A 25,000-nucleotide genomic window follows, 5' to 3' on the forward strand; every position below is an offset into this window, starting at 1 on the left:
AACTTCTCCTCTAGTTCTGATAGTGACTCCGCAATTAGGGCAAGGTCATCAGCATAGAGGAGCTCCCAGGGGCAACCTGTCTTGAACTCCTCTGTGATTGCCTGGAGGACTATGGTAAATAATAGGGGGCTGAGGACGGAACCTTGGTGGACCCCTACCTCTACCCGGAATTCATTGCTGTACTCATTTCCAACCCCCACCTTACTGGCCGCATCTCTGTACATGGCTCGCACAGCTCTCACTAGCCATTCTTCTATCCCAAGTTTCCTCATTGACCACCAGATAAGGGATCGGGGGACCCTGTCAAAGGCTTTCTCCATGTCAACGAAAGCCAGGTACAGAGGTTTATCCTTGGCTAGGTATTTCTCTTGCAACTGTCTCGTATTTACAGATGGGAATAAGACATATATGCATATATGAGTATATGTTAATCTGTATACTTATGTGTCTGTGTACAAATGTATGTGTGTGTGTGTACATACATATATATATATATATATATATATATATATATATATATATATATATATATATGTATGTATGTATGTATGTATTGATCTGTTTATCTTTAAGATAGATAGATAGATAGATAGATAGATAGATAGAATGTGCACGTGGATACATATGTGCAAATATTGGGTCATCCCATAAATAATCCGGTTTTTTCAATAGCATGAACTAAAAGTCGGAGGGGCACGGGATAAACTTGCTATAAAAGTGTGAGGAATAATAATGCAGTCTATGGGGATCGGACAATAAGCATAAGACTGTGTCAACGACGGCACCAGAAATTCCGAGCCGGAAACTACAGCCTAGAAGATAAGCATTGTCTTGGAAGAGCTGTAGAGCTCGACGAGGACGTCCTGCGAACCCTGGTGGAACAAAATCCCATTGTAACCGTTGAGGAACTAACAGAGAAGCTTGAATTTGGTCATTCAATCATTCATCGACGCCAACGCTAGAAGAAAAACGACCATTTTTGATATCAAGACGAAAGGTGTTCTCCCATCAGGATAATACTCGGCCACATACAGTGAGGAGAGAGAGAGAGATAGAAGACAGACAGACAGAGACACAAGTTCACAGATATAGATATAGACTGAACGAGACATATAAAGACAGGGAATAATTTTGCCGCTTAGGATGAGGACAAATGAATGATAAAAAGACCTGAAAAAGACCATGTGGGGAGTAAGAAGGAACTGCTGAGACGGATATAAATGTATATGTATAGGCATATGCATATATATATATATATGTGTGTGTGTGTGTGTGTGTGTGTGTACGGGGGTGTATAGACAGGCAGGCAGACAGACAGCCATGGAGAGTAGTGGAGAGGGAAAATGTATGAAACTCAGAATTCTGGAGCTGGAATGAGAGAGAAAGGAAAAGAGGGGAATCGACAATTCATGAATGAAGGTCAAAATGTGCCAGAGTCCCAATGGTGTTTAAAGTAAGGGCGAGGTGGCGTGAGAACACGTTTAATAGCTGACCAAATCGTCCGTCCTTGACTTATACCTTCTTCCGTATACTGCCCAGTTTGTACTGCTTATGGAATTACCGAAATATGGTAAACGGTATTGTCCCCGTCATATGTATTTTTAAAATAGATTTGTGAACGGCACTGAACCGTGAAATGTCCAACTGGGATTTCTCTTAAAGAACCGGAAAGTTATATGTTTGAGAGCTATTAACCAATTGACCAAAAAGTGTGCTTAATAGAAGCAAATTAGTTTATATATGCACTACACACACACACACACACAAACACACAAACGTGTGTATATATGTTTTTGTATACGGACACATAGTTATACGTTTGTATGTGTGCATGTGTATATATATATGTGTATATATATGTGTGTGTGTGTATAAATATATATACATAAATGCATGCATCCATTCATATACACAAACATATGCATGTTATACATATGTCAAACATACATATATATATGTATACATGTATATATATATATATATATATATATATATATATATATATATATATACACACACACAGATATATATACATATATATATATACACATATATATGTATGTATATATGTGTGTGTGTATATATATATATATATATATACGCACACACACACACACACACACACACACACACACACACATATATATATATATATATATATATAGATATATACTCATAAATACATGCATGTATATGCAGAGAGAGAGACAGAGAGGCCTAGAATATGCGTACATACTTACATATACCTGTATGTATGTATGTATATGGGTTAACTCATTTATTTGTGGAGGCCATTGTGAAAACATGTTAACACCTCCAAACCACCCTCTTAACCACCCTGAAACCACCCCGAATGAACTGTTTACAAACTATTGAAAATGGCGAATAAATTTGCATATCTTAAACGAATTCTACCATTTCTTTCTATTCTCAAGAGTCGGTTTATTTGGTTTGTTTTTTAATTTTTCCAAAGAATTTATTTATTTATTGACTTCGTTTTTTACATTTTTATTTTTCATTTTTATCTTTTTCTGTTTTTTTTTTACATATTTATTTATTTACTTCACTTTCATTTTGATTTTATTTACTTATTTTCTTGTGTGTGTGTGTGTGTGTGTGTCTGTGTGTTTTGCTTAATTTTGTTTTCTTCGATTGATAACAATGTATTAATGCTGTCGTTGTTAGTATTGTTGTTGCTGTTGCTGCTGCTGTTGTTGTTGTTGTTGTTGTTGTTGTTGTTGTTGTTCACAGCACCCTCTGACAGTGCCATAGATCAATTATGACAAATTTCCTTTCAATCATCCAATCTCTATCTTTCTTTCTTTTTCTTCCACGCTTTCTTTCTTTCTCTTCCTTGCTTTCTTCCTTTCTTTTTCTCCTTTTCTTTTTTTTTCATTCCTACGTTAAGTCTTTTTGTTTTCTTCGTTGTTTGTTTGTTTATTGTGGTTTGCTTTTGTTTTGTGTGGTCCATTTTGACAGCTGACTCCTCTCACTCGAATTGTCTTAATCATATTCATTTCTGAGTTCTGAACTTTGGAACAACTATTACCAAAAATAAAGTAAAGGAATCGGATTCTTGTTTTTCTTTTTCGTTCACTTTCTCCTTTCTTTTCTTTTTCTTCTCGTTTCGCGACGGCCTTATTTATTGTTTGCCGGTAAAAACAGTGATAGCCTTCATCCTGCTTTTGGGTAGAATCCATCCATGTTATTCTTTACGGATGCTTCAGACAAGCAGATTAAATCATTCAGTATGTAATAATAATAACAATAATAATAATAATAATAACGATGATGATGATGATGATGCACTTTCCCATCGGAGACGACGTACGAGTCGTGTCCAGCATCTGTTGAACGCCCTTCACAAAAGTACGACTTGTTTGCAGTGATCAAATGTATGTACTGTGCGCTCTCCCTCTCACTCCAATGTCGACATCGTCTGCACAGGTGCACAAGTCTGACACCACACGTCAGGTGTCGAAGTGATCGCAGAGCAACGTGAAATGAACGTGTTTTGCTCAAGAAAATAACGCGCCGTCCGGTTATCGAACCCACAATTTCGTGATCGGGAATGCAACACCTAAACCACCAGGCCACAGTAATAATAATGATGATGATGATGATAATAATAATAATAAATATAATAATAATAATATAAGTTCGCTTCCCTGAGCACTTTGCTCTATTCATTATCAGCTTGAGGCCATTGTCAATTTCACAGACCCGAATAGGCGACATTTCACTCATTCCTAATCAACTAAAGTGGTTGCTGAAGGTTTTCTGTGGTCTTCTATATACATTTTGTCATTGTGCAACCAATCTTGGGCTTAAGTATCCTAAACTCAGACCAACAGAGGACCATCTCTCTCTCCTGCATCTTTTTATATATTTCCTTCCCTCTACAATTAAACGATTGGAGACAACATACAAAAGACAGGTGCAATTACTTAAGAATTGAAAGCGCATTGTGACCAGCGATGTATAACAATATTATATATATATATATATATATATATATATATATATATATACATATGTGTGTATGTATGCGTGTGTTTATATGCATGTGTGTTTAGTTTGTTTGCGTAAAGCAATACAAAGTAGAACAGTGATTGAATTTGGGAGAAAAATGTCGATATATATAATTCAGCGATTGTTGAAATAGATACCAGACAGATGTAAGGACTGAGATTGGTATGATTGTTCCAACACGTCCATATATTACACTGACTATGGTCAGTGAAGCACTTCGGAATCAACACAAAGGCTGACTGGTGAACCAGGTGCAATATGGCTGCCTGTGGAAATGTTTCAGTCCAGTCAGTTTGGTTTCAGCGATTTGAAATGATCGATATTGCACCTTTGGTATTGAGTACTTTTTCTTCAACTTGTCACTGTTACGTCTATACATACATACACACACACACACACACATATATATATATATGTATGTATGTATGTATGTATGTATGTATGTATGTATGTATGTATGTATGCGTGTGTGTATATATATATATATATATATATATATATATATATATATATATAAATGATGGCCTCTCTTGTCGAAGACGACGTATGAGTGTTCGGCTGTAAGACTTGCATTATCACCAGAGCATGTTTCAGCCAAGCATTTCCTCCACACCAATAAAAATTAGAATTACCAATTCCAGTACCGTCGTCTCATACCGTCTTCGAACATTATACTCTCGGCAGGAACTACAACCTCGTTGACTCCATTCTTCGTTTCACGTTTGCATCATATTCAGTTGTCTCCCCTGTTGCCCTTGGAGATTGGCTTCGCAACCTGACTGCCTTACTTACACCACACACACACTTATGATGTGTATGTATCAAACTATATATATATATATATATATATATATATATATATATATATATATATATATATATATATATATATATATATATATACAGATATATACAAATATGTGTGCGTACGAATATGGAGATATAACTCTACATGTTTATATCTGCATATATGTGTGTGTATGTACACAGTATATATACATATATATAGACACAGTGTATATATTTATATATAGTATATATATACATATGTATGTATATGTATAAATATACCTATATATGTATGTATGTATGTATGTATACAAGTATTTATATATCTGTATATATATATATGTATCAACATATGTGTGTGTGTGTGTGTGTACTCGTGCAACCAACATTCACGTGTAAACCCAATACCAGCGACACCTGTGTTCACACTTTGTTTTCATGTTTCTACTTTCACCCCCCACCCCCTCCCTCACACCCCACTCACCAGCCCAGCCCAAACCCCACCTCATCTTTGTCATTGTTCTTGTAATGGAGTCTATAATGCTGTTGATATTGATACTGAAGATGATGATGATGCTGAGGATGATGATGATGACGATGATGATGATAGTGATGATGAAACAACAAAACGGTAAAAAGAGGGCAAGTGGAATGGAGGAGTGAGAATCAGCCTATATTTTTGTTAAGACCTAATTCTTTCATCAAAAACAGTCTTAATAAATTCTTCTGTTTTTTTTTTTGCTCCAGGAAAATAAATATTAATCATAATAATAATAATAATAATAATAATAACGATAAAACCCTTTGCACATTTTTTCCCCCTTAACCTTGAACACTTTTTTTTCTGCATGTTCACCCAGATGCACTTGATTCTTGTTTCAAGAAAGAAAAATTCTTCATGTTTTTTTTTTATTATTTTTTATTAGCATTATAAATTGCAATGATAATGGCTGAAACGTAACAATAACAACAACAATATCTATAATAAATAATAATAACAATAATAATATTAATAATTTATCTAAAATACAAACATGACTCCTTATCAACGCCTAACTCTCTATTTCAGACTTGACTCCTTATGTGAGACGGAGCCATTTAGGTAAGAATCTCTCCTACCTCCTTATTTCAAAGACCTACTTTGTTCTAACACGTCCTTTTTGGTCTAAGACTGGAATCATTCTCTCTCGCTTTCTCTCTCTCTTACTTTCTCTCTCTCCTTTTCTCTCTCACTTTCTCTCTCTCTCTCTTTCTCTATCTATCTATTTTATCATTCTTTCTCTATCTCTGCCACTCCCAAACTTTCACTAACACACACACACACTCTCTCTCTCTCTCTCTCTCTCTCTCTCTCTCACTCTCTATCTCTCTTTTTAAACCTTTCTACTTCTCTTTGTCTATTTTTCCCTTTCTACCTGACAATCTCTCACTCTCTTATATGTATATCTTCATACTTTCTCTTTCTAAATCACTCTCTTTTTCTTTATCTATTTCTCTGTTTATCTATCGATCAATCGATCTCTCACTCTCACTGTCAAATCACTCTCTCTCTCTCTCTCTCTCTCTCTCTCTCTCTCTCTCTCTCTGCCTCACTGTCTCTTTCACTTATTTCCTCTATCTCTCTCCCTTTCTCTCCTTACTCTCTCTCTCTCTTTTAAATATTCTCTCTCGCTCTATTTCACAGTCTTTCAATAAATTTCTCAGTCTCTCACCCTCTTTCTTTCTCTCTCTCTCTCTCTCACTACCAACCAAGTCTGCTATATATCACCTTCTCTCGTGAGACCCTAGCTGGGCCATGCATTGCACTAACTTCTACAAGTCAGATAAATAATTGTTTCTTATTTAAAACAGAAACGATTATGAACCATTATGAGCTAATTTATTGCAAATAACAGAAAGCTTTATATATATACCATCACACACTTGTTTGTTTATATATATATATATATATTATTGTGTTTAATTGTTACATATTCAAGTTAGAAGCTATTAAATTTATTACGATTAATCAATAAATCCATACGAGAAGTCTCTATACGGTCGAATAACCTACTAGAAATAATAACCAAATCTCCCTCTAATTACACCTTACCTTCTTTAATTAAATTTCGAGAAGAAAGATTGCATACGAAAACGTAATCCAAGATAGTAATACGCTTATATCTTAAATCAAAAAGGGGTCGTCACGGATATAACGGCGTTGATCATCAAGGGACTCCAGCATGACCTGACCGAAAATACGGTGACAGCTATAAGTGGAACGTCTCTGATCCTTTGTAGGTCTGCTCCACCTGGGATGGCCCTGCTCTAAACGATAACAGTAACAGAAGCCGTCGTCCATTTCTATATACAATGAGATTGGATTTGTTTTGCTAAGTCAAAGATCTTTGTTTGAGGAAAGAACAGTCAATATTTAACTAATTCTTTTGGCGGTGAATTGGCAGAATCGTTAGCACACAAGGCGAAATGCTTAGCGGCATTCTGAGTTCAAATTCCGCCGAAGTCGACTTTGCCTTTCATCCTCTCGGGATCAATAAAATAAGTGCCAGTTGACCACTGGGGTCGATGTAATCGATTCACACTATGAAATTGCTGGCCTTGATTTTAAAATTCGAAACCAATAGTTAAATAATTCTGAAGGCGATTTACACCACCCCAAAATTGTGCCAAAATTGGAAACCAATATTTGACTGATTCTTTAGAAAGGAATTGAAAACCCTACCGCTTGGAACACTGAGTGGGAGTTGGGCCGGCTGGAGACGGCAAACTGAGATGGCTTTGGTGTTGCATCTCATGTTGAAGGCTGATGTATATTAATGTGTGTATGTGTGTATGAGAGAGAGAGTGCGTGCGTGTGTGTGTGTGTATGCAGTATTTACGTAAATATACATATACTGAGGAATGTGAGTGTATGTGAACGTCTATGCATAATATCTATGTGTGTGTATGTGTGTATCAATATAGGTACAATTATATATTTAGACACATACTTCTCTTTTCTCTCTGTCACTCTCTTGCTGTTTTTCTCCGTATACATACACGTGTGTGTGTGTGTGTGTGTGTACATGCGTACATATATAATACACACACACATATATATATATATGGATATGTATTTATATATATGTACACATACACATATATGCATATATATATGTGTGTATGTGTGTGTGTGTGTGTGTGTGTGTGTGTGTGTGTGTGTGTGTGTGTATGTTTACGTATGTATTCGTCTGTGTATGTGTATTGTTGTGTCGGTGGGATCAGCTGCCATCTTGGAAAGCAGAAAAGAACAGAGACAATTGTATTAAAATACAATAACAGCAACATCAATAGCATTGTAAACGGTGACGGAAATAATTAACAACAACAACAACAACAACAACAACGACAACAACAGAGATGACGACGGCGGCAGCCTAAGTAATTAACATTATGATCAGGAACAACATCATCAGTAATGTCATCAACAGTAATTAGCAGACAGACTGGTGGGGGGGGGGGGGTCGGAGATGGGGGGGTAGGCAGATAAATAGATATACCATGTATGTCTCTCTTTCTCTTTTACTTGTTTCAGTCATTTGACTGTGGCCATGCTGGTGCACCGCCTTTAGTCGAGTAAATCGACCCCAGCCTAGTATTTATTCTATCGGCCTCTTTTGCCGAACCGCTAAGTTACGGGGACGTAAGCACACCAGTATCGGTTGGGGGGGGGGGGGACACGCGAGACACACAAACATATACACACACATACATATACATATATACGACGGGCTTCTTTCAATTTCCGTCTACCAGGCTTTGGTCGGCCCGAGGCTATAGAAGACACTTGCCCAAGGTGCCACACAGTGGGACTGAACCCGGAACCATGTGGTTGGTAAGCAAGCTACTTACCTGGAGAAGAGGTAGTTTTAGCTGCTATTTCTAGTGTTTTTGTGGTGACCTATGTAAGATTTTGCTTTCATCTTTCTCTGAAATATTTCTCTCTCTTCTATTCCTAATTTTCCTTCTTACCTTATTCCCTGATTTCATTCTCTTTTATTCCTTCCTTTCTTCACGTCTTTCTTTCAAATTTCCTTTCTTTCTTCCTACGACCTCCATATTTGCTTGTCACCCCACCCACACATGCACATACATCTCATAACCGCCACCACCACCGTTCATACCCTTTCCTCGCACATTCTACGATCATCGTCTTGTAAATTAGACGACATCGTCTCCACAACATCTCTTCGTTTTCCATCCAGCCTCTTCTCCATCCGATACCTTCATTCCCCTTCTTTCTTTCCTTCTTTATTTCTATTTCCTCCTCACTTTCCCATTTTCTCCATACCCCTCTACTCTTACATCTATCTTTCGTTTCACGTCCTACCTTCATCTTCAAAACTAACCCCTCTCCCTTTTCTTTCCCTCTCCATTCCCTTATTCATTCCTCCCTTTCTTCCTTCCTTCCTTCCCCCGATACCCTTCTATTTATCCCAGTCTCTTTATCGTCTCTAATTGCCCCTATATACCCATCTAACTTTCGTCTCACATTCTTAAGTCCTTTTTTCTTCCTTTCATTGTTCACTTCAACATCATCGAAAACTTTCTTAAATGTTATTAAGTACACCAACATAATTTCTCTCCCTCACTTTCACTCTCTCTCTCTCTCTCTCTCTCTCTCTCTCTCTCCCTCCCTCCCTCTCACATTCCCCCTTTTGTCTTTTGTCTTTTATTTTCCCTAATTCTATACATTGTATTGTCATGTAGAATGCAGAAGATCTGTCTTGTGTGGAGCTTCCTTCTTACACATCACCAGTTTTGCATATCAAAGACGCACATATCCATTTATCTTTCTATCTATATATGCGTTGCATACACATGCACACACTCACACACAAACACGCGCACGTATGTGTGTGTGTATATATATATATATATATATATATACACACACATGTACATGTGTGTTTATATACATATATATATATATATATATATATATATATATACACACACATGTACATGTGTGTTTATATACATATATATATATATATATATATATATATATATATATACACACACACATGTACATGTGTGTTTATATACATATATATATATATATACACACATGTACATGTGTATATATATAATGTACATTATATATATATTATATATGTATGTAGGTATGTATATACATTATACACACCCAAGCATATATACATATGAGGGCATTCATATTCATACTACAATATTACGTAGATGAACCAATGCTTGTACATGAGCATGAATGAGTGTGCGTGGGGTGGTGCATACGCGCATGCATGAGGCTGAGGATTTACTCTGTCTCCGATCAGAGTTACTCGCTCAATGTGAGCCTTCAGACAACACTTTATAAGTAGGCGCTACGTCAGGTAATATACCCTTTCGTTTGTTAGATAAGATTTATACATACGAGTATATTTGCTTATCGTTCGCTGAAGTTGTCCATATCACATCTCAACTCGGAGCTTCACCTATTACAGGCTCATCAGGTAACGTGAACGAAATACACGAAAGTTCATTTATGTAGAGAATGATAATTATTTACATTGTTATGTTTATAATTATCGTTGAAGTTTCTGTTATATTTTAAAATACCTGCTAAACATTAATTGTCAGTGTTTTATTAACTTACCGGTAATATTTCACCTAGATTAACACAAGTCAATACTAATCTCAACTAAATGATTATTATATATAAATCATATTTCCAACCGTCTGGCAAGAATCCTAAAGAAATTTAAATGAATACACTTCTGCCATCCCTTACAACTAAACTTCATTCAATTTGGTAGCTAACAAATTTAATAGTGCACTAGCAAGAAAATATTTTTTAAAAAACAATTTATTTGAAACCCATCCGGGATATGAAGAAAAATCAGGAAAGAAGTCATTGTGGTTTGACCCTCCTTATTCGCTTAGCGTTAGTACCCAGATAGGAAAATATTCTTAAACATTGCACGCTTAGGATTTTAAACCTTAACACATTAAGATTTTAACCCTTAGTCCATTTAATCTTATCCACTGTGTCTTGTTAAATACTCCATAACTTTGTTAGAATTATGTTATTTATTGACAATGAAAACAATAATATATCGTACAAACCTGAATAGTAGCAACACGCAAAGTATATTTGCCACTTGCTAAATCTCTGTCCACTGAATGGCAAATGTCTTGAGCAATTTGTTACTCTGCTACGGATATAACTAACCTGAAAACGTATGACATCCGTTAGATCGGTTTAGGACGAAACCTATTAAAAATTAGGGACAATCAACGCAATTATACTTTTTAGAAATATCCAGAGAAAATACTCGCAAATCATATTTGGAATCTGACGTGTTAAACCTTACCTAACACTAGTTTATGTCAAAGTGACTGATATTCCACAAGCAGATGTCAACCACCATTCATCCGTGTACAGCAGAAAAATTATTCATAACCACAAAGCACGCTAAAATATTTATTAAACATTCCGAGTTTGTGTCATCATGCCGACAAAAGAGACAATTTCTGTTAAAAAAATATCATTCTCATTTATCAACTTATTTACTTATATGCACACACACAAACAGATACACAAACACATGTATACGATAAAACTACGCATAGATGTATATACGTACACACGCACACACATACATGTGACAAAAGTACATTCATAGACACACACAGGCATGTTTGTGTATATATATATATTCAATCATGTGCGTAATATGTATGTGTGTACACATGAATACACAACAAACGCACGCACATGTATTTATATATATATATATATATATATATATATATATATATATATATATATACATATATATATATATACATACATATATACATACATATACACATATATACATACATGTACACGCACATATATATAATGTACGTCTTTGTAGAACACATGTGGAAGTAACACAATTCAATGAAAATTTTAACAATGACAAAAATTTAAAATAGACTTTGAAATATAGACAAACAAACGAATAAATAACTATAATAAAGAAATGTTAGACAAAACAAGCCTGAAATACCCCCACCCCACCTCCCACACACACTCCCACCCACATCCTTACATAGAAAACAATCACCGAATCAGACACAACACCTTTCTCTCCTTTCCTTCATACTTCCATCCCAACCCCCCACCAAAGGATGTATGTGTGGTGGTGGTGGGTGGTGGAGGAGTGTAGTTGGACACAAACAACAACAAACAAAGCACACTGCTAACATAACATCTTCCCGCTGTCGCCATCTCCCTCTCCTTCACCAACACCGCACACTTACATCTTGTAACCCCTTTTAACATACACTAAAAAACAAAATCCCCTTCAAAAGATCCTAAAACTAATTTGTTTACACGTCACTAATTGCAATCTGTAATTTACTCTCGATTCTCTGATTGTTTGTTCTTGTATTTTCTAGTTTTACTTTTTATTTTTTTTGCGATTTTTTTTTCTTTTCTATTTTGTATTTTGGTAAACTATGCAATCGATGGATTTTAAATGAAGCCCGCCACTGCTTTTTGTTTAAAGAGGTGTAAGATGGAAAGACAACCTGTGTGTTGGAGGTCGCCACCATTCATACATTCGTCTGGCTGGCTGGCTGGCTGGCTGGCTGGCTGGCTGGCTGGCTGTGGGTCTGTGTGTCTGCCCATCTAGCAATCTGGTTAGTCTGGTTGTGCGTGTCCTCTGGTTGTCTCCCCATTTCACGGTCTGTCTGCTTGGCTTTTTGTCCGTCTGAACGAGTGTAATGAGACAGAATGTCAGATACACGCCATGGGAGTATCATCTCTACTCCCTCTCATATAGAGTCGACTGCGATAATGTGGACTTTTAACTAACGGAAAGGTGACAATACCAAATGAGAGTTACATGTATACTTCCAAGGAGTATGAAATATCCTTGGAGCGCCACATGTATTTTTTAGGAGTGATGCCTCTACTCACTGGATGAGTCAAATGCACTCCTTGAGAGTTCCACACTCGTTCTTTTGGAGTGCCACATGTATTCCCACGTACTCAATAAGTGCGTTACATGTACGCTTTTTAAAATGCTTTACCTACTATTTAGAGTGCTACATGTACTTCTTGGAATGCCGTCTATATTTTGATGGAGACTTAAAAATTCGATCGATTGGGTGGACGCACTTCGGTGGAATGTACTCCACTGTACTCCACTGTACTCCACTAAAAGATCGCCTAGAGTGCAAGAAACGTTTGACATGACACCCAATAAAAACTATTAAGTTTTCTGTGTTAGACGTGTACATGTGTGTGTGTGTGTGCGTGCGAGTGCGTGTGTTGTGTTTGCATGTGTGTTTGAGTGGGTGCCTGAGTGTGCACGCGTTTATTGCGTTATTTCAGACAAGTTTCGCGAAATCTATTGCTGTCTATATTGTTCCTCGGCAGCACGCAGAAGTACACTTGCATATTCACCCAAGAACCCCCTCACACACACACACACACACACATATGAAAAGGTGCAAGATTCGCCTGTCAATCTTGTAAACTATGCAACTGCATATGGCGTAAACATACATATACATACTCATATATACATACTCATATATATATATATATATATATATATATATATATATATATATATATATATATATATATATGTATGTATATATATATATATATATATATATATATATATATATATATATATATATATATATATATATATATATATATATATATATATATATATATATATATATATATATATAAAGTTAATTGCAGAATAAAACCGTTAGGTCATCGACTCGAAAAAGAACTGTATAAGAAAACTGTGAAATGAAACTGCGAGCTTTGGGGGACTCGTAAGCCATTCCATCATCATATTGTAATTTACTCATTTCATCTCATAATTCGATCTATGTACCTCACGTTTTGTGTTGTCTTTCCTTGTAATGTCCCCCTTCTTTGTAAATGAGGCCTTCGAGCCTGTAATAAAGATTTGACTGGTGACTTCGTTCATGTCTGTGTGTCTTTTTTTACCCTGAAGAAGGGGTTATCACCAATTTGTGCTCTATTGTGCATTAAATACGGTGATATACCCCCGAAATGGCCATAGGTGTTCTGTATTGGTGTTCCACCTATACTCGTAATCCACTGTAAATGATGTTTATGGTTTGACTTTACTGATGTTACCTGCGGAATGGTGAAACTTGGATTTTACTTTGCCACACTTTGGATGTTCTGTTGTTGTTTTGTCCCGTGCGCATCGGTATTCCTGTTTATGAAATTGAATTTTATTTACTAAATTTGCTGTCATGAGGGAGGTAGTTGATCTTTCGTACTACTTGTCTTGAAAATTTTTTATTGGCTATTGGCCTCAGGGAATGAACTGTTATGCTACGTCTCCCTATGTATTATTTTTTTCTCTATATATTGTTTCTATATATATATATTTTATTCTACTGTATTTGTACCAGTCTCTAATATTTTTAATCAACTTTTAATCGCTGTTTATTTATTCCTTTATATTACTCTATTGTATTTTTAATCGATTTTTATTCTTGTGTATAAAATTTTGACCTCCCTTTACTAATTTGGTTTTGTGGTCTATGTTGTACTTCTTATATGTGGTCATTGGTGGGCAACGGCTTTTTTGAGTCGATGACCTAACGGTTTTATTCTGCAATTAACTTTGTACCTATGTCTCAACTAGTTTGAGCGCTTCTTTTACAGCCTTGTATAAATTCCTGGTTTTCTAATACAAAACTGTTAATATTGAATAATTGTATATACATACATATATATATATATATATATATATATATATATATATATATATGTATATATATATATATATATATATATATATATATATATATATATATATATATATATATATATATATATAGATGGATCAAGAAGGGAATGCATGCAAACATACCTACATAATACATAAGAACGCACATAAATGCATAAACGTGTTCATTCACTTATTTATGTGTGTATATCATGTTGAACCGTTAGGCTCTACATAATTTTTCTCTTATTCCTTTCTGTCGAAGAGCGTAGGCTCGAAAAGTAAAAAAAATTTCCATTCTTCCCGAGTGTTAAACTAATATACCTGTTTGTTGTTCCTACACCTGTCTTCGTCTTTTGGTTTCTGTAAATTTGAACTATATATACATGTATATATATATATATATATATATATATATATATATATATATATATATATATATATATATATATATATAGATAGATAGATAGATAGATAGATAGATAGATAGATAGATAGATAGATAGATAGATAGATAGATAGATTAGATACATACGTACATACACATATTCATACGTTGAACGTATTCAGCTAAAATAAACTAATCTAGGAGTTGCTTAAACGATGTATGTAATTACCTGTAATTGTTTTAAGTTGATTCAAATAAGAAGCAATGTTGAACGATTTAAGTTTAAAATAGACAGAAAGTTGAAATGTAACATTGTTGTAGATTTATTTCTAGTCGCAGTTGAGATCTATTTAGGTAAGGTTACGCATTAGAGGAAATAGAGAGCAAGTTTGAGTGTGTAAATATATACATACATTTACATAGATTGATAGCTATGCATACATATATGTGTAATGCAAAAATAAGAGGAATGACCAGCAAAAGTGGACTCCTTTATGCTAGAAATAGATGCCGAATCATCTAACCACGAAAAAAATATATGTTCTCAGTAAAAATTTAGCGACACAACAGACTGTAAAAGGGCAAGACAAATGAAAAAATACTAAATAAAAAAAACGATTAACCTACGCACCATGGTTTCACCTGTTAAAATTTACATAAGTAAATATCTGCAGGATCGTCAGCGTAGTCTGTCAATTAGCGATGCAATTTCCAGAACTAGACACAGGACGTCCACCCGAAAAGGGAACACGTGTAGAGTTCTACAAATTACATTCATGGAAATTGCATCGCTAATCGACAGACTACGCTGACGATCCTGCAGATATTTACTTATGTAAATCTTAACAGGTGAAACCATGGTACGTAGGTTAATCGTTTTTTTTTTTATTTATTTAGTATTTTTTCATTTGTCTTGCCCTTTTACAGTCTGTTGTGTCGCTAAATTTTTACTGAGAACATATATTTTTTTCGTGGTTAGATGATTCGGCATCTATTTCTAGCATATAGGAGTCCACTTTTGCTGGTCATTCCTCTTATTTTTGTATGTAATATAATTTTAATCTTCGTTTTTTTTTAATATGCTAGACCACTGGTTCTAATTGACTAATATCAATTTCTACCCTCATAAATAAATATATGTGTAATATGTGTATATATATTCTCTCTTGTTCCATCCTCTCTCTCTCTCTCTTTCTCTCTCTCTCTCTCTCTCTCTCTCTCTCTCTCTCTCTCTCAGTACATGTGGCTGTGAGTGTATTTATTAACTGACAATTATTTCAGGTCATGAAAAATTATGTACAAACTGTTCCTCTCTCTCTCTCTATGTGTGTGTGTGTGTGTGTGTGTCTTTGCCTCTCGCACCACTAGAGAACAGGTGTTGGTTTGTTTCTGTACTTGTAACTTAACTGCCAGGCAAAAGAAACCAATAGAAAAGTACCAGACTTTAAAAAAAAAATTGTATTAGGGTCGTCTAATTCGTTTAAGCCCTTGAAGGCGGTGCCCCAGCATGGCCACAGTCTAATGATTGAAGCAAGTGAGAATATAATCAATAAATTATAATTCATCCGAACTCTGTTTTGTAGGGTTAATTAATTAATGTTCGTTTCAGATTCTGTACACAATTTTACGTATGATCCTTAAGTGTGACGTATGATTCGCTTGTAACACGTATTCTAATTCAGTATCGAACTTAATTTTATGAGTTACATGTATTTTCCTTGCTATTGTAAGTTTGAGCGCTGGTCTTTCTAAAACTTTTAGTCATACGTTTATTAAAGAGTTGTTTACAACTTCTATTTTCTACCTTATAATGGCTTTTAGATTAATCAGAGATTTAAAACATTGTTTATATATATACGCAGATATATATAGACACATATATATACACATATATATGTATACATATATATATGTGTATATATATATATATATATATATATATATATATATAGAGAGAGAGAGAGAGAGAGAGAGAGATACATATATATACACAGAAATATATATATACACTTATATATATATATATTTATGTACATATATTTATACACACATATACCTATAGATGTATATACCAATATATATATATACATGTAATACATGTATACACACACGCGCATAACGCTCGCTTGAACTTGAACACGTAGACAGCTCTCCTCTTCTCTGCCGTTAGCAGCAGCAGCACCACCACCACCACCACCACCACCGCCGCCGCCGCCCACAACCGACCTATTTAGCGATATAGATTGATTGCAATAGAGTTTTATCGATCGACTGACTGTATTGATCGTGAAGTACCAGGAAATCTTTCGACGGCGGTTTCGATCCCATGGGACGTCTGCATTGTTTCATCTCGTTAACATTATCAATAACTACATTTAGAAGGTTACAAACGCAAACATAGCATGTTTCTAGAACGCACACAGATTCTCTTCTCCTCTCCGTGTATGCGTACATGTGTAGATATGATTGTGTGTGTGTTGGTGTTTGTTAATGGGTATATCTGAATGTCTTTGCATGCGTGTCATTGCATTTGTAATGTGATTGCGTGTGCCTACAGCATCCGTGTGTACGCGTATGTATGTGTATGGCCATATATTTGATGGGTTATGTGTCGCAATCTTAATACAGGTGCGTTTACATGTGTAATAATGTTATGTATGTATGTATATATATGTATATATATATATATATATATATATATATATATATATATATATATATATATATATATATACACATATATACACATATATACATACATACATAACATTATTACACATGTAAACGCACCTGTATTAAGATTGCGACATATACATATATATATATATATATATATATATATATATATATATATACACGTACACGTATATATGCGCATATATATCTATGTATATATGTGTATGAATATATTTATATATATATATCTACACACACACACACACACATGTGAGTGTATGTGTGCATGTGTGTGGATCTGTGTCCTTGAGTGTGTATGTACGCCTGTCAACACAGTTTGTGACACCGAACGAAGAGAGAAAGAGAGAATAAAAGAGAGAGAGAGGGAGATGTAGAGGTGAAATGTGACTGGACAGAGAGTGAGAGGAGAAAAGCAAACGCAAGGAAGGCACCACACACACGCATATACACAAATGCACATAAACCCAAATACACAGACACACTCGCACACCGCACACACATCGCCAAACAACCATGAAGCAAAAACAACAACAATTTACGAAGAATTAATTTAATGTTAGACGCGAATATCTCAATAATCGCTCTTTAAACGTTTGATGTGTATTATTCATAAAAATGGAGGAAGGAGATTCCAGGTTTGGGGAGAGAATGAAGTGTTTTAAGGGGTTGTGGAGGTTGGGTGATGAGAAGGGACTTAGAGTCCTGGTTGATTGGTCGCCGTTGTTGTTCTTGTTTTCGTTTAGGCCCAGGGGTCCTCAACCAGGGTCCGTATGACCCTTGTGGGGGGGAGGGGTCTATATAGGATTTCATTCACAATAAATAGCTTATACTTGTTAAATACACGAAATGTTTTAACAAATTTTCTTTTACAATTCCTAATATTTAATTATAGAAATATAATGGGATTGGGGGTTTTTTTGTTTTTTTTTTTAGTTTTTTTTCTTTTTGAAACATCGAATGGTTATGAGGGTCCAGTTGAGAAAAACAGAAATCAAAGAGATCTATAGGCGAACATGTTAGAGAATCCCTGGGTGGCCCTTAATCAGCCTGGACCAAAATGATCTGTGGACAAAGGGATTCGCGCCGAGACTAGCTCGTCTTATTTTTATCCCTAAGGCCTTCTGCATCGTTCAAACTGGAAAATGGTTTTTAGGGATTTTGACTGTCATCTTTAGCGGGACAAAAAAAACCTCGTAGAGACTCCTAAGTTGTTGTTTAGCCCACCTCCACCATGTAGGCCTAACCAAGCAGATCTATGATTGAAAGCAATCCTACCATGACCATCTCATCTTTTTTTTTTTTCTAGTAAGTGCAAGGAATTCTTGACTACAATTACACTGAGTTCTGTTCTAAGAATGTAGAACGTAACTTGGCGGGGTGGCGTTGGGGGTGGGGATGGTGGTGGTAGGGAAAGTGAAGGTGCTGGTGGTGTCGTTGCTTATCCCAGCATTCTTCCTGGCCAAAGACACTCTAGCCGCGACCACCCCTTTAATTTTTTTCTTCGAATAACAAGGTGTACTTTCTGGGACACTTAGCTGCTATTTCTAGCAGATCGAGCGACCACATAGGAGCTCCTTCGAGGGGGCTGGAGTGTTCAGGTGTTTGGTGAGGCTTACTGGTGACAGGGTTAATAGCGGTGAGGTGGAGAAACATGGTTGCGGGGGGTGGGGGCGAGATGGGTTGTGATGAAATAGAAGAAAGAAAGAAATTGAAATGCCATAATTAGTGTGAGGGATGTTGCTGCTGCTGCTGCTGCTGTTGTTGTTGCCGTGTGTGTAATTATGTGTGCCATACGTGTGTCGTTAATTCAAACTCGTGGTTGTCTCTATAATTAGCGACGTGAGGGTGGGAGCAGATGACGGCGGCGGCGGAGGTGGTAGGACGCGTTGTATACGTATTAGATGGGTGTACATGTTTGACTCCAAAGATAATCATACGTTTGTGGTATGTAGAAGGTAGTTAGAAGAAGTGGTACAAAGTGTGTGTGTGTGTGTGGCTGGGTGTTGAGTGCGTAGGGAATTTCTGGGGCGTATACATGTGCGAGTAAATATTTGAGTGAGTGTGGATGTGTGTATATATATATATCTTAGATAGATAGATAGATAGTCGTCTTAGTATGTGTATGCAAGTGGGTATAAATGTAATTATGGGATGTGTGTGTGTGTAGGTCTCCTTGTTTGTAAATAAAAATAGTTTACACTTATATTTTTATATACACATGTGAATTAGCATGTGTGTTAGTGTATATATATGTGTGCATGTATGTGTAGCTATGAGGTATGTATATATACGTGTGTGTAAGATGTTATGAGAGCTGCAGTATCGCTGCAATGTCGAAAGATGCATACTTTGTAATTGCTGGAAGGGTTTTATGCATTTCATATATGAACATGCTTCGAGGCACATACATGTGCTCCATGACACAGGGAAAGAGAGAGAGAGAGAGAGAAGAAGGGAGAGAGATCTTATTGACATATCTCACTCTGACATTTTCTCTCGTGCCCCTAATGATACCGTGTTCGTCAAAAGAGTGTGATCAACAGAATAAACACCAGATTTCTAAAATATAACTGGAATCGATTTGATAACTAAAATTGCTTAAAATAATGCTCCAGCATGACCGCAGTCAATAAAACATGTCCTGCGAAACACGAAAAAGAATAATGACCATAGGAGAGCTTAGTAACATATTTTGCTCGAGTCAGTGTTTTGTTAGTCTTGAGCAGTCCTTCTCAACCGGGGCCCAGATGGCCCTTAGCGGGTCCATAGAAGATTGTGTTGCTAAAGTTTCTTTGTAATGAATTCTTTATATTTCTACAGCACACAAAATATTTTAATATTTTTTCTTTACACAATTCCTAAAAATATTCAATTACAAAAATATAGTAAGATTTTTTAGGGCTGTAGATTAAAACAGAAACCAAAGAGGTCCAAAGGCAAAAAATGGTTGAGAATAACTGCCCTAGAGTTTCATGTGTGTCTTCATTGAGTTATAAGGCAAGCTATGACGGATGAGCTGTGAGTAGGCGAAACGCCACAGTAGCAAGAGACTGACTCGAGCAAAATAGGTTATTGTAAATTGGGGGATCCAACGTAGTAAATTGGGGATCCACAGTGTTATTTTAAGGGTCCACGAAAAGTTTTGATTTAAATGTATTGCAAGAAATGGTTAGGTTTCTTTCGCTGACATTTGACACAGTTTAACGCATTCAAGTGAATGAGTGAATAACAAAATAAGAATTTTGATAAAAGTAATTTATAAAGGTTTTGGGCCTCTTATCGGTGGGAAATCCACCGGAATAGAATTGGAAACAAAAGGGAGTCCCTAAGTGAAAAATGGTTGAGAACCATTGAGCTAAGGCTTGTGAGTGAAATCAACGGGTCGATTGTACTCGAAAATTCAAAGGTCCAGCCTCCTAGTACATTCTGCTGGAGAATTATGTTGCCTGTGCACATGGTTACGAAATACTCAGCCACGTCAAGGCAAATTCAATGAGCAACTAGTTCAGTTCACAGAACAACTGAATGCTCATCGTCGTCAACGACGGAATTCCATTAAGTTTATTACTTTTTATATATGCAAAAGTATGCATAAGTTTATACATATCTAAATATACTCTTGTACACTTACATCTCAAGGTAGTCATACCTCTTTTTGCTGTTCAAAAAGGCGTCTCTGTTATGTGTATGCATTGGTCTGTTTGTGTATATATATCTATCTATATATATACACACACATATATATATATATATATATATATACAAAAAAAAACATACGCAGTCATGTATGTGTGTATAAGTATTTGCCTGGCTGCTTACCTTCCGCTCTGCTCTGACTGTGTGTATATATGTGTGTTTATAAGTGGCAAGTGTTTATTTATTCATGAGTGTGTATTTGCCAACGTTTGTGCGACGGTGTTTATGCTACAACAATTGAGTATATAAATATACTTCTTGGCGAGTAAGCATATCACATGTGAGCGTGTATATATATATATATATATATATATATATATATATATATATAAAGAAGAAAGAGAGAGAGAGAGAGAGAAGTGGAAAGATGTCCCAGTGAGTATATATAACTGTGAATATATGTATAAATGTGCCGATTATTTATTATTTTGGTCCTAATTGCTGTCAGTGCCAACAGGGTTACAGTATTTCTTAAGGGACAGTTCTACACCTCGTTGTAACAGCAACAACAGCATATATATATATATATATATATATATATATATATATATATATATATACATATACGTATATGTGTATGTACTAGCAGAGATAAACGTGTTGGGTGTATGTGAGTGGGTGTGGAGGCGGGGGGACAAGGGGAGAGAGAAACAGACAGAATTTGTTACTATATGTCAAAGAATGCGAATACAGACACACGCACACATACACACGCACATATACATACACACACGCATATACATGGAAAGACAGACAGCGAGATACACACACACACACACACACACACACACACACACACACACACACACATATATATATATATATATATATATATAATGCAAGCATGGATTTGCAAATTCGACTCGGAATTACCTGGAGTTCTATACTAATTACAAGAACTTTTATTAGCCAGGTGTATTTGTATCTCCACAAAGCTTAAGAAGTAATTTACCCGGATTCCTAATCCTTTTTTATTCTGATATATATATATATATATATATATATATATATATATATATATATATATATATATATATATATATATATAACACGCTGTATGTGTGTGTGCGTGTGTACACAGTTTGGGGTTCTTGGGTGGATTTTAGCGGAGATAATGGTCCTGTATCAAAGTCACTGCGCCACCAACAGACGGCGCTGATGTGCTGATCTGTTTGTTTTTACGTATCTCTCTCTCTCTCACCACTACCCATCACCCTAACACCTTCATCCACCACCACCACCACTACCAACAACAACAGACGTTATGTTCACTTGAAGTTCCGCTTCAGACCGGAATTGGCTGCGGCATGTGTATATGTGTCTTGGAGACTTACATTTCCTGGTCATATCTTGATACATAATGAACAAATAAACATACACCATAGATACACTCTCTCCCATTCTCCCACCCTCACCTCTCTCTCTCTCTCTCTCTCTCTCTCTCTCTCTCTCTCTCAAACTTTTTTCTTTTCCTGCTAATCTTCCTCCTCTTCTCTTCTTTTTCCTTCGTGCGACTTTCCCACTCTTATACTCTATCGTCTTTCCTTCTTGCTTTTTACTTTTATCTATCTAAATACCCATCTTTCAGTCTATCTATCTATCTGTCTGTCAGTATATGAGTGTGTATACCATATTTGTGTTTGTGTGAGTTGGCTCGCGTGTATTGCCGTCGCATGGCGAACAAAAATATGATACAACCGAATTAAACAGGCTTAAAATTATTTCAAATCGTCCTTGTTGTCGCCATCATCATCATCATCATCGTCGTCGTCGTTAACATCAATACGACTACCAACATCATAGGACCTTCTCTGAATAGTTTTGGAATGCGTAAACCAGAAGATATATATATATATATATATATATATATATATATATATATATATATATATATACAAACAAACACACCTAAACATACTTACACGTACATATACATGGACATGGGTTCATATAGGCATACGTACATAAATACATGCACATACACCTCGTTGTATGTGTGTGTGGTTATATATGTCTGATGTACATATGCATTTCGCGCCCGATGTGTATATATTTTGTATAATTCTGTTCATCATTATACACAAAAGATGGTCTAAATGCATGTTTACATCGTATGTCGTATAAACATCACTCTTTTGGCAGAGGTAGAGAAGTGTGAACTTGTTTTTTTTTCTTTTTGGTGTATTTATATAAATGTGTGTGCACGCATTCATGTCAATGAATGTACGCATTTCTGCATTGGGTACACACACACACACACACATAGGTATATGTGTGCGTATTTGTACATGTGTGTGTGTGTGTGTGTGTGTGTACATATGCACACACTTCCATGCATATCTCTATGAGGGAATTATATGCTATGATGATATTTTATCGAGTCAAGAGAGTTTATCACTGACAAACCCGTACACACACACACACACACACACACTTACATACCACACACACACACTTACACACACGCACACAAGGTTCACGTATGTGTTTATACTTTGTTCTCTTTGACATTTCCTTTCCTTATAAACATGCTTATAAACATCAATATACACATTCGCGCGCAAATACACACACACAATCTCACGCACAGACAAACATAGATATATATATATATATATATATATATATATATATATATATATATATATATATATTTATATATATATATATATTCATATATATCTATATATAAAAATGTATGTAGGTATGAAGTTTTTTAAACCATTGGAACTTCTATCAAGATGCGATGATGATGATGATGAGGAGGAGGATTAGAAATATGAAAGGGAGAGGGAGGATGACGAGGTAGATTAAACTATTGTGATAGAGGTGATTGTTTGTGTTCCTGTTGTTGTTGTTGTTGTTGTAGACGTGGGATGATTTATTAAATAACTTCGTCTGAAAGGCATAAATTCATAGGGAAGAGACTATACATACTTTTAGTCGATAAAACACCTCAGTATATCACTGGTACTTATTTCTCATCACCAACGCCACATCCAAACTTCAGGATACTCGCTTAAAGAACGAAGTGGAAAGTAAGGTCGTTTTGAACTTCAGAACTGAAAGGTCAAAATGCAATAAGTACCACAATGTATTGAACCTGACACCGCAGGCAAGAATCGCACTTCCAGAACCAATATCGCATCCTCGCCGCACTTATCGCTCTTCCTCTTGTCATCCTTGCGGCGTCCAACTTTACTTTTTCCTCTGTTAACCACTCTGGTTAATCCTTCCTCCTTTAGACACTTTCTCACTGGTATCTCCTCCATGTTTGTACTATTGCAACAGTTCAAAGAGAACTGCAGCAATCTCGACAGTTTCAAAGGGACCGTAAAAGGCTGGGCCCTAGGTAGATAATTTTGATTTCAAATTTTAGCACATGGCCAGCAATTCCTGGAGGTGGGGGAATAAGACGATTACATCGACCCCAGAAATCAACTGGTACTTATTTTACCGACCTCGAACCAATAATTGACAAAGTCGACCTTTGCGGAATTTGAACCCAAAACGTGAAGACGTACTAAATGCCGATGGCCATTTTGCCCAGTGTGGTAACCATTCGGTCAGCTCACCGCCTTAGTTAGACACTTGTGTCGATTTTGGTGCC

At 35.9% G+C, this 25,000-nt stretch overlaps 1 protein-coding gene across 7 annotated transcripts in view; it reads left to right on the top strand.

The window, feature by feature from the left end:
* LOC106878716 (transcription factor COE3) overlaps positions 1-25,000 on the top strand; it is a 335,557-nt gene that overhangs the window by 41,155 nt on the left and 269,402 nt on the right. For 6 of the 7 annotated variants that reach the window (XM_014928021.3, XM_014928020.3, XM_014928023.3 and 3 more), the window contains exon 2: positions 5,891-5,923. The exons of the other annotated variant lie outside the window; for it this stretch is intronic. In XM_014928021.3, the coding sequence (XP_014783507.1) occupies positions 5,891-5,923 (33 nt within the window). The remainder of the gene's footprint in view (positions 1-5,890; positions 5,924-25,000) is intronic. 7 annotated transcript variants of the gene reach the window in all.

The sequence above is a fragment of the Octopus bimaculoides genome, chromosome 22 (genome assembly GCF_046866305.1).
Source record: "Octopus bimaculoides isolate indiv1 chromosome 22, ASM4686630v1, whole genome shotgun sequence".
NCBI classification, from domain to species: Eukaryota; Metazoa; Mollusca; class Cephalopoda; order Octopoda; family Octopodidae; genus Octopus; species Octopus bimaculoides.